The following is an 11,207-nucleotide window of genomic DNA, read 5'->3' as shown; positions in this document are numbered from 1 at the left end:
ATGTATGTGAATGCATACACAGCCCCTACACGTCCATGGTATGTATGTATGTATGTATGTATGTAACATGTATGTATGTATGTATGTATGTATGTATGTATGTATGTATGTATGTATGTCCATCAAGATGTGATGTATCGGCTGGGTTCTTTCCCAATATTTGTTCCCTCAAATCAAATACTTATGCTACATAATGCCATTTCAAATATCGGTTTGCATTAAGCAGTCATTGGGTCAGGGTGATTTACCTCGTTTATGCTCGGTGACTGTGTATGCCATTTCCGTTTTCATATTTAGCTGTCGTCACAGTGGCACATTCAACACTATATGGTGATCACACAAGGAAATCAAGCCACGCCGTAGGAATGATCTTTCTCTTTTTTCTTTTCATTTTCAATGAGAACATTAAGCATTGGACTAATTGAAAATACCTGCTAAGATTTTGCTGTTGTCACCTTATTCGTATTTGCAAAAAGGAAAACCAATTTTCGGCTAAAGAATGGATAACACTTGGGTATTTACTCTGTTTACACTATTACAAAACTCTATGTCACTTGAATGCCAGACTAGCATCTTCTGGGTAATGATGTGTAATATTACCTGTGGTGTTCTCTGTGGCCGTACAAGTAAATGTTGAGGAAATGAATCAAAAGTGCGGCAGAATGAAAAGAATTTCGTATAAGTAGTGAGTTTTCACCTAAGTATGTATACTGGTTCCCTCGTTAATGAGATATTCATATACAAATCCGGACGTAAACAATGAATGCACACGACCTAAACACAGACTAGGAAGATTGTTTGTGATCTAAACAACAATATTTAAAGACATTAGAACCATTCTGCAATGCTAATGCAAACCTTTACATTCTGCCAATCAAAAATCGTTTTCATAAGCTGTGCAATTTGAAATGGTTTGGCTCAAACACTGCTACAGTGGCTGGAAGTTTCAGAAACAGGTAGTCTTAACCAGACTTCACACAAAGTCTAGCATCTTTTCTACAGAAAGGTGACTTTGCAGATCAAAAATAATAGCTGACCTAGAATTGAGGAAAATAACAACCTAATAAAATACAGAACGAAATATCAAATAATTAGGAAATATTGGAAGTGTATCCATAATGCCCTGTTAAATTGATGAACACTTCCATAATTATGTTCATTTAAATATCACTATAAAGCTGTACAGAACAAAGCTGTCTCCTATTGTCCAATAGTTACGTCACGCCAAGACAATAATTTCATTCTTTACTTTGTACCTTGGGAAAAATTCATTTTCATTCAACTTGATAACATTGTGACGTCATTGGCTAAATGCTGTACGAAGTTGTCATGTCAATTAAATGCAATGAGATGTCCGTTGAAGTACTAAAGTTAAATCATATGTGTTCATGGAGAAAATGCGAAAAGTCTAAAAAATCATTTAAATTTGGTGTATTTGACGAGACCTATTTTGGTAGAACTACACAAAACAAGCTAATCCATTTACAATTATGAAATTGCGAAGCAAAACAACAGTTAGAATGGAAAATATATTTTTCATTAATTGTTCCCGGAATGAAAAAGGACAGTAAAATATAGCTACTTTGAAATGGCAAATTTTTTAAAACGAATGTGATGTTTAGATCTGTCTTTTACAAACTTTGTTCGCTCCAATTTCAGAGACATAAATGCTGAATAACAAACGGTTAATCCATAGACCCTCCATGTGGATGGGCTATGGTTAATCCTATTTTGAGTTTTATTCGTCTTGCTGAATCACGTCATGTATGGAAATTGTGGAAATGTACTAGACAACGCAAAGCAAGGGAAGACATGAATATTCAATGTGCATTTGTTCCTTACTCATGAATATGCAGCGTTCAATCATTCCATATTCATGAAGTTTAATAGCATGACAAAACGCGCGGCCGCTAATAACGGATGCCACTAAACAATAGACGGCCAAGAAGTTTCACTTTGTATTTCTTGGTAATGGCACTTGATTAAATTTATATAAAATCATAAAACTACCCTCTACAAATTTTACCAAAAAAATCTTTATTTCCTGGAGCCTGGTGGGCCTCTTTAACAAGACCAAACATGTAACAAATTTAACCAGGCATCTCCTTTGTCAAACAATAAAACGTATTAGGGGTATGCTCACATGCACAACTACGTCCAAAACTTTTTATTCCATTCAAATTCAAATTATGTTGACTTTCTCAGTAGGTACAATGTTGCAGTTTGATGACGTTTTAAAACATTTCCTGGGAGAGTTCGGAACCTACCAGAAGCGGATCTTTATTCTGCTTGGCTTGGTAACATTCCCAACTATCTATCATGCAATTGTACCAGTATTCTTCTTTGCTGGGACTGACTTCTGGTGTGAAGTACCAAACATAGATCAAATAAGCAAGCAGGTTTGCCTTGGTAACTTCACTACTGCCAGCTGTGCAGAACTGGTCAAAAACATCACCATTCCTAGAGAAACGAAGGATTTAGGATGTGGTCCGATATCTACGTTTAGTCAATGTCAACGTTACAATGTCAGCTTAAGTGATGCTATACTCTATTCAGTTGAAAAGGACATGAGTTACATTTATAACAGCACCAAACTGACTTGTGATTATGGATGGGAGTACGATACATCGCAGTATACGTCCACTGTCTCGCATGAGGTATGATGGGGAAACCAGCCCTATGTTACATTAATCCATGGCACATTAATCGGACACTGTATTTAAACAAAATAAAACTGTGTCACAACTAAGCTCATTAACGTATTTATCTATTTCATATTTTTCGACTTTCAGTTTCGATCGAAAGGCAGGAGCAGGAATGCACTCTACTGCCCAGAGTTGCTTCTTTCATTAAAATGCAAGAAATAGCAATCGCTATCATGAAATCATATTGACGACTTTGCTTGACAAAATGTGTCAATTAATGTGTCAACCATTCCATTGTAACAATTTGACATAACATGTGTAGATCTACGAGGGATGACATGTTGGATGGATGGAGGGAGGGAGGGAGCTCAAGGGGGGCGACGGACGGACGGATGGATGGATGAATGAATGGGTGGGTGGGTGGATGGACTGACAGATGGGTAGATGAATGAACGAATGGAGATATAGGTGTGTGACTGACTGGGTCAATGAATGGATGGGTATGTATTGATAGTACGCTTACGATGTCTGACAATAATAGTTTGCATATATCATTAAATATGTATAATTTAAAGCCCAAAAAGAATTGAGAGTATGTACCACTTGATTAGGTGTTAATATTTACGTAAAATAAAAGAAGAGAATTCCATAATAGGAATATTCCATGTAGCATATGTTTAACAACCTGTCTCATTGAATACAATTATCTCGAGTACAACAAAATTAATAGCATGAACTCTATGAATGATGCTTCAAGAATAGTAATACTTAAGCAATAATAGAGTACTCTCATCTAATAAAGTTGTACATGGGTTATCTTTTCATAGTTTGATCTGGTATGTGGTCGATCATATCTAACGGCTTTGGCGAATTCCTGCTACATGTTTGGAGTGATGGTTGGATCTATCTTATATGGAATCGTACTGGACAAGTAAGCAAATCATTTTGTTGACAATTCACACCAGTCAACATTTACTGCATGCCCAATCAATGATTTCGACGAAAAATGAAAGGGCACGTTTTTCTCTCGCATATGAAACCCATATCTGTCAGAGTCCATACTAAGTGTTATGTTTTATCAAAGCCACCATGTTGTAGTTCTGCAACATCTTTGCATGGTCAAGGAGCAAAAAAGTTGTGCAGTAATCAATGTGATACCATGGTGCTCCCAACAGACTTACAGGACAATCGGGGTAACTCTAGTATTTCAATTTCAGTCATGGGACATTGTACACACTCAGACGACTTCAAATGCAATAACATTTATATAGAGATGGGTTTAGATTAATTCATTTCTGAAGAAATGGTGGATGGAAGGGGAAGGATCTTCAACCTCTTGATTTAAACATTCATTAATTGATTATTAAGTGGTATTTCAGTATTGCAAATGTAAAGGTAATTATAAATAACAATTATGACTGGCAAGAAATTAACACATGTATTTTTATCTTATAGGTTTGGTCGTATTCGAGGTTTCGTAGCCGCCATTGTCTTAGTAACAGTAGTTGGTACCATAGAGGCCTTTTCACCTAGCTATGAAGTTTTTGCATTCTGTCGCTTGGTTATGGCATTGAACATGTATGGTGCTTACTTAGCATCATTTGTATTAAGTTAGTGGCTTAATTATAACATGCTTATAGAATTACAGTTGAGGATTAGAAATCCGGACAATGTTTGTTATTGTATGTACTTGGTATATGTTATTCCACATTGTTTATTCAAGTAGGAAAACATAGTAAAGATGTTTGATCAATTAGAAATCCAAAATATATACACAATTCCCATCCATATGGCCACTTTAGTCATCAGCTATTCACCAATATTAAGTGCTCGCCATACAGATTCAATTGGTAGTTGTTTTGAAAGGAATGTTGCCACGAAATGTGAAAGAACTTTCCTGCTATTCATGGTTTGATAATATAAACATCGGATAAACCAACTAATATTTTGGTCAAAATTCTTTTTGCATCCCCCTTTGCGCGCGCAAGGAATTTAAGTTAGCTAGCAGGGTTTTCTCTTTCAATCTTGATTCTGGACAGAAACATCATCCCCCATGATAGCTAGTGGGCTAGTGTAAGCATTTTAAAAAATAAGGACATGTAGGAGGTTATTTAATGGCACAACATTTCAAACCATACACATTATCGAAAGCCATAGACTACTTGAAAATTGTTTCTTTTTTTTAATACCACAATTTTACTCGAGTCAATACATTATCATGCAACTGTATTGCTATACTACCCACACTTAAGCTTTAATATCCCGGAGTGGTCCTCGCCTCTAATTAGTCATTCACTCTTTATTAATTTGTATCTTTTGATTGTCATAGTTACTGAAATGGTCGGCCCATCCAAAAGAACCTTGTGTGGTATGGTGTCCATGGTATTCTTTGGTATAGGCTATATGTTGTTAGCCTTATATGCATACCTACTTCGCACATGGTGGATACTACAGTTAGTTCTAACTGTTCCTACTATTTTGTTTGTATCGTTCTGGTGGTAAGTATCATAGAGGACATTTTCGATTTTCGTTTTGAAGGATATATTTGTGATGTCATCATAGTATATCAGAATTTTCTTAACATCAACTTTTCGCGTTCATGTATACATAGATAGCCTACCTATTTCAAGATGTCGACAATTGGTATTGAAAACATGTTCATAGTACTACACACAAATGAATTGATTTTCCATAAACTTTCTCATCGCTCCAATCACCGCAACTATTGTACGCGTTGCCATTATCCCATTATCACATATGGGAGTAATCGTATTTTTGAAATGTGGGGAGAGAGAGAGAGAGAGAGAGAGAGAGAGAGAGAGAGAGAGAGAGAGAGAGAGAGAGAGAGAGAGAGAGAGAGAGAGAGAGAGAGAGAGCAGTACCGTAGCCCCCCCCCCTGAGATTTTTAGGAAAAAAGCTACATTTTTGAATACATAGCGATGCTATTAAAATCGTTATTTACGTGACGATTCCTAGCATGCGCGATTTTGATGTATAGTTCACTAAAGTGCTTGACACTGACTCCTCGCTAATATGTATCGTATATCGCTCTTGTACGCTGGCTTAACTTTGAATTAAAATGTGTTAAAAATTGTAACTTTTTGCAGCAAATTAAAAATTCTTTGCTCGGGAAAGTACAAAAGAAGTGCGCACATGCACTGTGAATGCTCTGCGAGTAACAGTAGTCTTGAAAGTCTCCTTCAATTGAAGATTGCAAGTCGCAATTATAAAGTCAGCGAGTGAAACTCAAAAAAAGACGGAAAAAGTCGTTCAACGTGAGGTTGCCTGCTATTCTGCATACAGTGACTCCGAAGATGCCCTCGATCTTATTTACATCTTGTTCCTTATATTAAAACATTTCATACTGATAAAACGGCAGATCTCTTTTTGGAATATTTGGTGGCCCTGAAAAACTATTAAACTAGGTACGCAGTTTAAGATCCACTATTTGAAGATATTTCTTTCAATAATTGTGTTTGACGTTGTCTTTGGTTTGATATAATTATCTCCTTGCACACTGACACTAGTGTTATTATACAAATCCTGCCATCTCACAATGGTCAGTAAGAAAATAACAACATGAACACAATTAAGACCAGGCATATAGTTACACGTACATTTTGTTCCATGTCCTCTTTTAAAAGGCTGGTACCAGAGTCTCCAAGATGGCTTCTATCTGTAGGTAAAAACGCACAAGCTTTGGAAATAATCAAAACGTTCGCTAAAGTAAACAAAGTGTCCCTACCTGATGATGTGTTTGACGAATCATGGAAACCGAGTATTGCAGATGTAACAAAGGTATTGTATTCGATTTTGTACGACATGTATGTTCTTCTCGAGAGAGTTCGTTTAATAGCACATTCCATTCAGACCTCTAACTTGTCGTTCAGCCCAAATCGACATTTTTTTTTGAAATGATGATATCCATGGGGCAGCACTTATAGATTAAATTATATATATATATAAATTGTATATTATGACTGACAACGTTGATGATCGCACTATGCGTGAAACTCTGAGTTACAACCAATAAAGAGTTCCAGAACTATCAATATATATATATATATATATATATATATATATATATATATATATATATATATATATATATATATATATATTTATATATATATATATATATAGAGAGAGAGAGAGAGAGAGAGTTTCATTCTTCTGTCGCCAAGTAGAGTTCTCGATCACCTTAGAGAGCTATCATACATAAAATGAAAGAAGACGGGTCTGATATTAAACGATCCGTAGTGTAAATCCACAATGTAATATCAGACTCGTCTTCTTTCATTTATATATATATATATATATATATATATATATATATATATATATATATATATATATATATATATATATATATATATATATATATATATATATACTAATTCAGTGTAAGAGGTAAGTCATGAACTGAAGGAAAAGCGCTCAATACTGAGAAGTAGAGCTGTATTTACACAAAATACACACAAGTTATGGTAAGGAACCGTTACTCAGAGTTTCACGCTTATCGCATTCAAGCGTGAAACTCTGAGTAACGGCTCCGTACCATAACTTGTGTATTTTGTATATATATATATATATATATATATATATATATATATATATATATATATATATATATATTTTATAATAGATTATTTATATATATATATATATATATATATATATATATATATATATATATATATATATATATATATATATATATATATATATATATATATATATATATATATTTATACACTATCTTCCAAACACTACATATCGTACTTCTATATGTTATGTTATAGGACAATAAAGAAATGAACGTTGGTGGCAGATTCTTGATTTTTGAACTATTCCGTTTGCCAAATATGAGAAAGAAGACTCTCATCCTCATGTATATTTGGTGAGTAATGATGTAGTAGCTGCTTTTTAATGTACAACTATGAACCCAATGAAGAATGTGAAGTACATGTCTAAATCATATATAATTCATAATCATTTGCGAAAGTTCTTAGTTTCGAGACTTATAAAGCAGACCAGACGATTGACGGTGTTAATTTAATATTATATGATGACTTGATAGGCAGAATGGGTTGTTTCAACACACCGCCAGACGCATGTACACTGTCAAAAGTATGTGAACTTAGGAGATGTTTATATTTAGAAAATTGATTGATATTTTTGGGTTTGAAAGAATCACTTATCTAATGGAAGTATGTTGTCAATTTCGAACTTATTTGTCCATTGTTCAATATTATGTGTCGAGTGAATATGTCCCCTTGTACACCATTTTATTTATTGCACGCTATCTATGAGCTAATACAGATACCCGAATTCTTTCTTTAATCTCTTAGGATTGTCACTTTGAATTATTTCAACGAAATTTAATATAATTATGTGACGAGGGAATCTGTCCCTTTGTGCAACAATTGGACGATCTACGATCTCATGCAGATACAATAATTCATCCCTTTCTCTGTTAGGATTGTCAATACTCTAGTGTATTACGGTTTGTCTTTCACTTAAACTGTCAAATTATGTGAAATTTGGAAATTTATAACGCAATGTTTAAAAACTTTGACTAATGGCAGTATGTTGTGAACTTGTGTTTTTGTCCAATGTTCAATATTATGTGACTGTGACAAGGGAATCTGTCCCCGTGAACATTGTCAAGTTTTTGGATGTTATCGGTGAACTAATAATTCCTTCCTTTCTCTGTTAGGATTGTCAATACTCTAGTGTACTTCGGTTTGTCTTTCAATACATCTAACCTTGGAGGGAATGATTTCGTCAATTGTTTTTTGGCTGGTGCTGTCGAAGTCCCTGCCTATCTCCTTGGTATCGTCATGATGGATAACCGTCGTCTGGGACGACGCTGGTCTATGTTTTATACGATGGTGATTGGAGGTATTGCTTGTATTACTGCATCGTTTGTGCCACAATGTGAGTAACATCATACGTCATAGCTTTTTTAACATAATTTACGATAGACCTTGACCAAAGGGGTGCACAGTTTCAATTATGCTTTATTTCGAGTCTTGTGTTTATACCCACTTTATATTAACAAGAATGTTGCTAAAATATAATGGAAAACTCGCGATGAATCCTGGGCGATCATTGACATTGTTGTACTGTCTATCCCATCTCAGTAGAACGTATATGGTGTTCCAATGACATTCTCTTTTTGACGTTTTGCTAGCTCATGCCAGCCTTCATATCTAAGATCCTACAACACAAAGGCAACTCTTATTTGTTTTCGAACAATACAGGTGCCTGACCTTGGATTATATAACTTACAGGTGAAATCTATGCCATGGTGTGAGCAACATGTTCTTCAAACAAGTTAATCGACAACAGGCAAACATTATTCATCTTGGGATATCATGCAGTTTCTTGGAGGGGGGGGGGGCTAGTGTACAGTCATCAATTGCTAATGTGCGATCTTTCCTGTTTTTCTCAAAATTAAGATATTTGTCATTTAAAGAATTCAGCATGACATCACACCAACTTTCAATATGCCTCAAATGGAGTGCCTTCCTGATATCAAAAGAAGAATGACTGATTTTTAATTTACAGGTGGGACATATGTATGGCTTGGAATAACAATCACCATGATCAGTAAATTATCAGTCACGTGTTCATTTGGCATGATATATGTGTACACTGCGGAGCTGTTTCCCACCCCCGTCAGGTAAATGAATATTAGCTAATTCCATGACCTCCAGTGTAAGATTTGGGCGTTTGATCCTTCATGGTATGTACCCGTCATCTAGTGCTATGTACTTACACAGCCAACCATATACCAAATAATTACTGCCTTTGTAACTACCACTTCATTTGTATTCCTCAGAAACCATCTAACAAAGCGTTTGGCGCAATAACAGAAAAAAATAGATAAATAAATAAATAAATAAATAAAATAAATAAATAAATGAAGGTGGCGTGATCCAAGCCTCAGTAACCAATTTCCCTGAAATCAAAGTTCTCACAATCCCTCTAAACGTTGATATATGAAAGCTTAACAAATTGTGGGTTCACTGTTTTGTTTCCATGGAAATCGACAATCTTTCATTTTGCCAGAGAGTAGAAATTGACAAATTGAAGCTCTTAATTTGATATTGTAATATTTTGATCTATGTCTGAAAGACTTGTATGGTGAGCCCTGGATTTCTTTCTTGATTGGTTTCCCGAGGCCCATACTACATTCTGCAGAAAGGAGTGCCACACTACTTGTCAATATATTTGTCAGCATAAATCTATTTGTCTGTTGACAGTAATCATCAGATACAAAACATCGTATTTATTTCTAATGATTGTGGCATGTTTTGTACTTTGACAGATCAGTTGGTATTGGTGTATGTTCAATGTTTGCACGTGTTGGGGGGATTGTCGCTCCACAACTGTTGCTCATGGCAACAATCTGGGAAAAACTGCCTGCTATTGTATATGGGGTTGCTGCAATCATTGCAGGAATTCTGGTTTATCCACTACCAGAAACTCGTGGAAAGAAATTACCAGAAACTATGGAGGAAGGAGAACGGTTCGGAAAGTGAGTAACTACATATACATTTAAGAGTTACTGTTGTAAAAACAAAATATAACAGAAATAAAAATATAATGTGATGTAGATAGTTATTAGGCCAATAAAATATAGTGCGTTTCCGATAACCTGACCGACCCTAGATTAATCCGCCGTCCCTAAATATTTCTTACATGATACAAAAAGGCAACATTATGAAAATTTACTTCTATTTTCCTGTAGATTTTCTTGCCAAAGTATCTTGGTTACTTTTTTAAAATCACATTTCAGAAAGAAACGATGTCTTTTCAGCGTATAACAACAGTTTGCACATTGTGTCTGTCTACTTCTGAATTACATTTAATATTCGTTTACTTTTTTGCCCCTCATCAGCAATTACGAAAGTATTGTGACCAACAAGTATCATGTCTTTTGGTCGAAGTAATAAAAAAAAATAAAAATGTAAAATAAAACAAAATCTCGACGTACCTCACCAATTTACTGTCATGTTATCGGAAATAACATTTCTTTTAATTTTTGCCTTATTATGAATAATTTACTCCGATGTACATTGCTAGCAATGTCAATACATTAATCTTTTTGACAGGAAACCAAACAAGCGCCAGGATATCGGATGCACTTTAACTATGAGTAAACAAACTGTCGAAGCTGATGGTTCCGATGTTCCTATGGAGTATATTCAGATGACATGATCATGATTGCGAGGAAGTTTGTTGCAATTGGTTCTGCTTTAATCACACGATGAGTCAATAATCCGTTACGTGGGATCCCTTCCTTGTCAATGATTCAATTTATATTGTGAAATGAGTATAAGTTTTAGGTATATTGGGGTTTATTCGTAATATTATACACGTCACACAACGAGCATAAATTAGTCACATTATGCTGTAAATATATTAATTATAACGATGAAAATAGGCATTCAAAATTTTCAAGAAAACAAATTTTGACGGTTCACTTGGCGACGGGATAATTCCAGCATGATTGTATGGTGTTTATCAAATGTCTAGAGAATAAAATATGAT

At 34.8% G+C, this 11,207-nt stretch overlaps 1 protein-coding gene across 1 annotated transcript; it reads left to right on the top strand.

The window, feature by feature from the left end:
* Positions 1-2,213: 2,213 nt before the first annotated feature.
* On the top strand, positions 2,214-10,943 carry LOC144432896 (organic cation transporter protein-like). Its single transcript, XM_078121199.1, has 10 exons — positions 2,214-2,657; positions 3,473-3,576; positions 4,101-4,255; positions 4,975-5,143; positions 6,290-6,443; positions 7,448-7,545; positions 8,365-8,585; positions 9,219-9,333; positions 9,982-10,191; positions 10,769-10,943. Exons 1-10 carry the CDS (start codon positions 2,214-2,216, stop codon positions 10,872-10,874), a joined length of 1,776 nt encoding a protein of 591 aa, XP_077977325.1. The 3' UTR covers positions 10,875-10,943.
* Positions 10,944-11,207: the final 264 nt, after the last annotated feature.

This window comes from Glandiceps talaboti, chromosome 3 (genome assembly GCF_964340395.1).
Source record: "Glandiceps talaboti chromosome 3, keGlaTala1.1, whole genome shotgun sequence".
NCBI classification, from domain to species: domain Eukaryota; kingdom Metazoa; phylum Hemichordata; class Enteropneusta; family Spengelidae; genus Glandiceps; species Glandiceps talaboti.
This window is presented reverse-complemented; position numbering and strand designations above follow the sequence as displayed.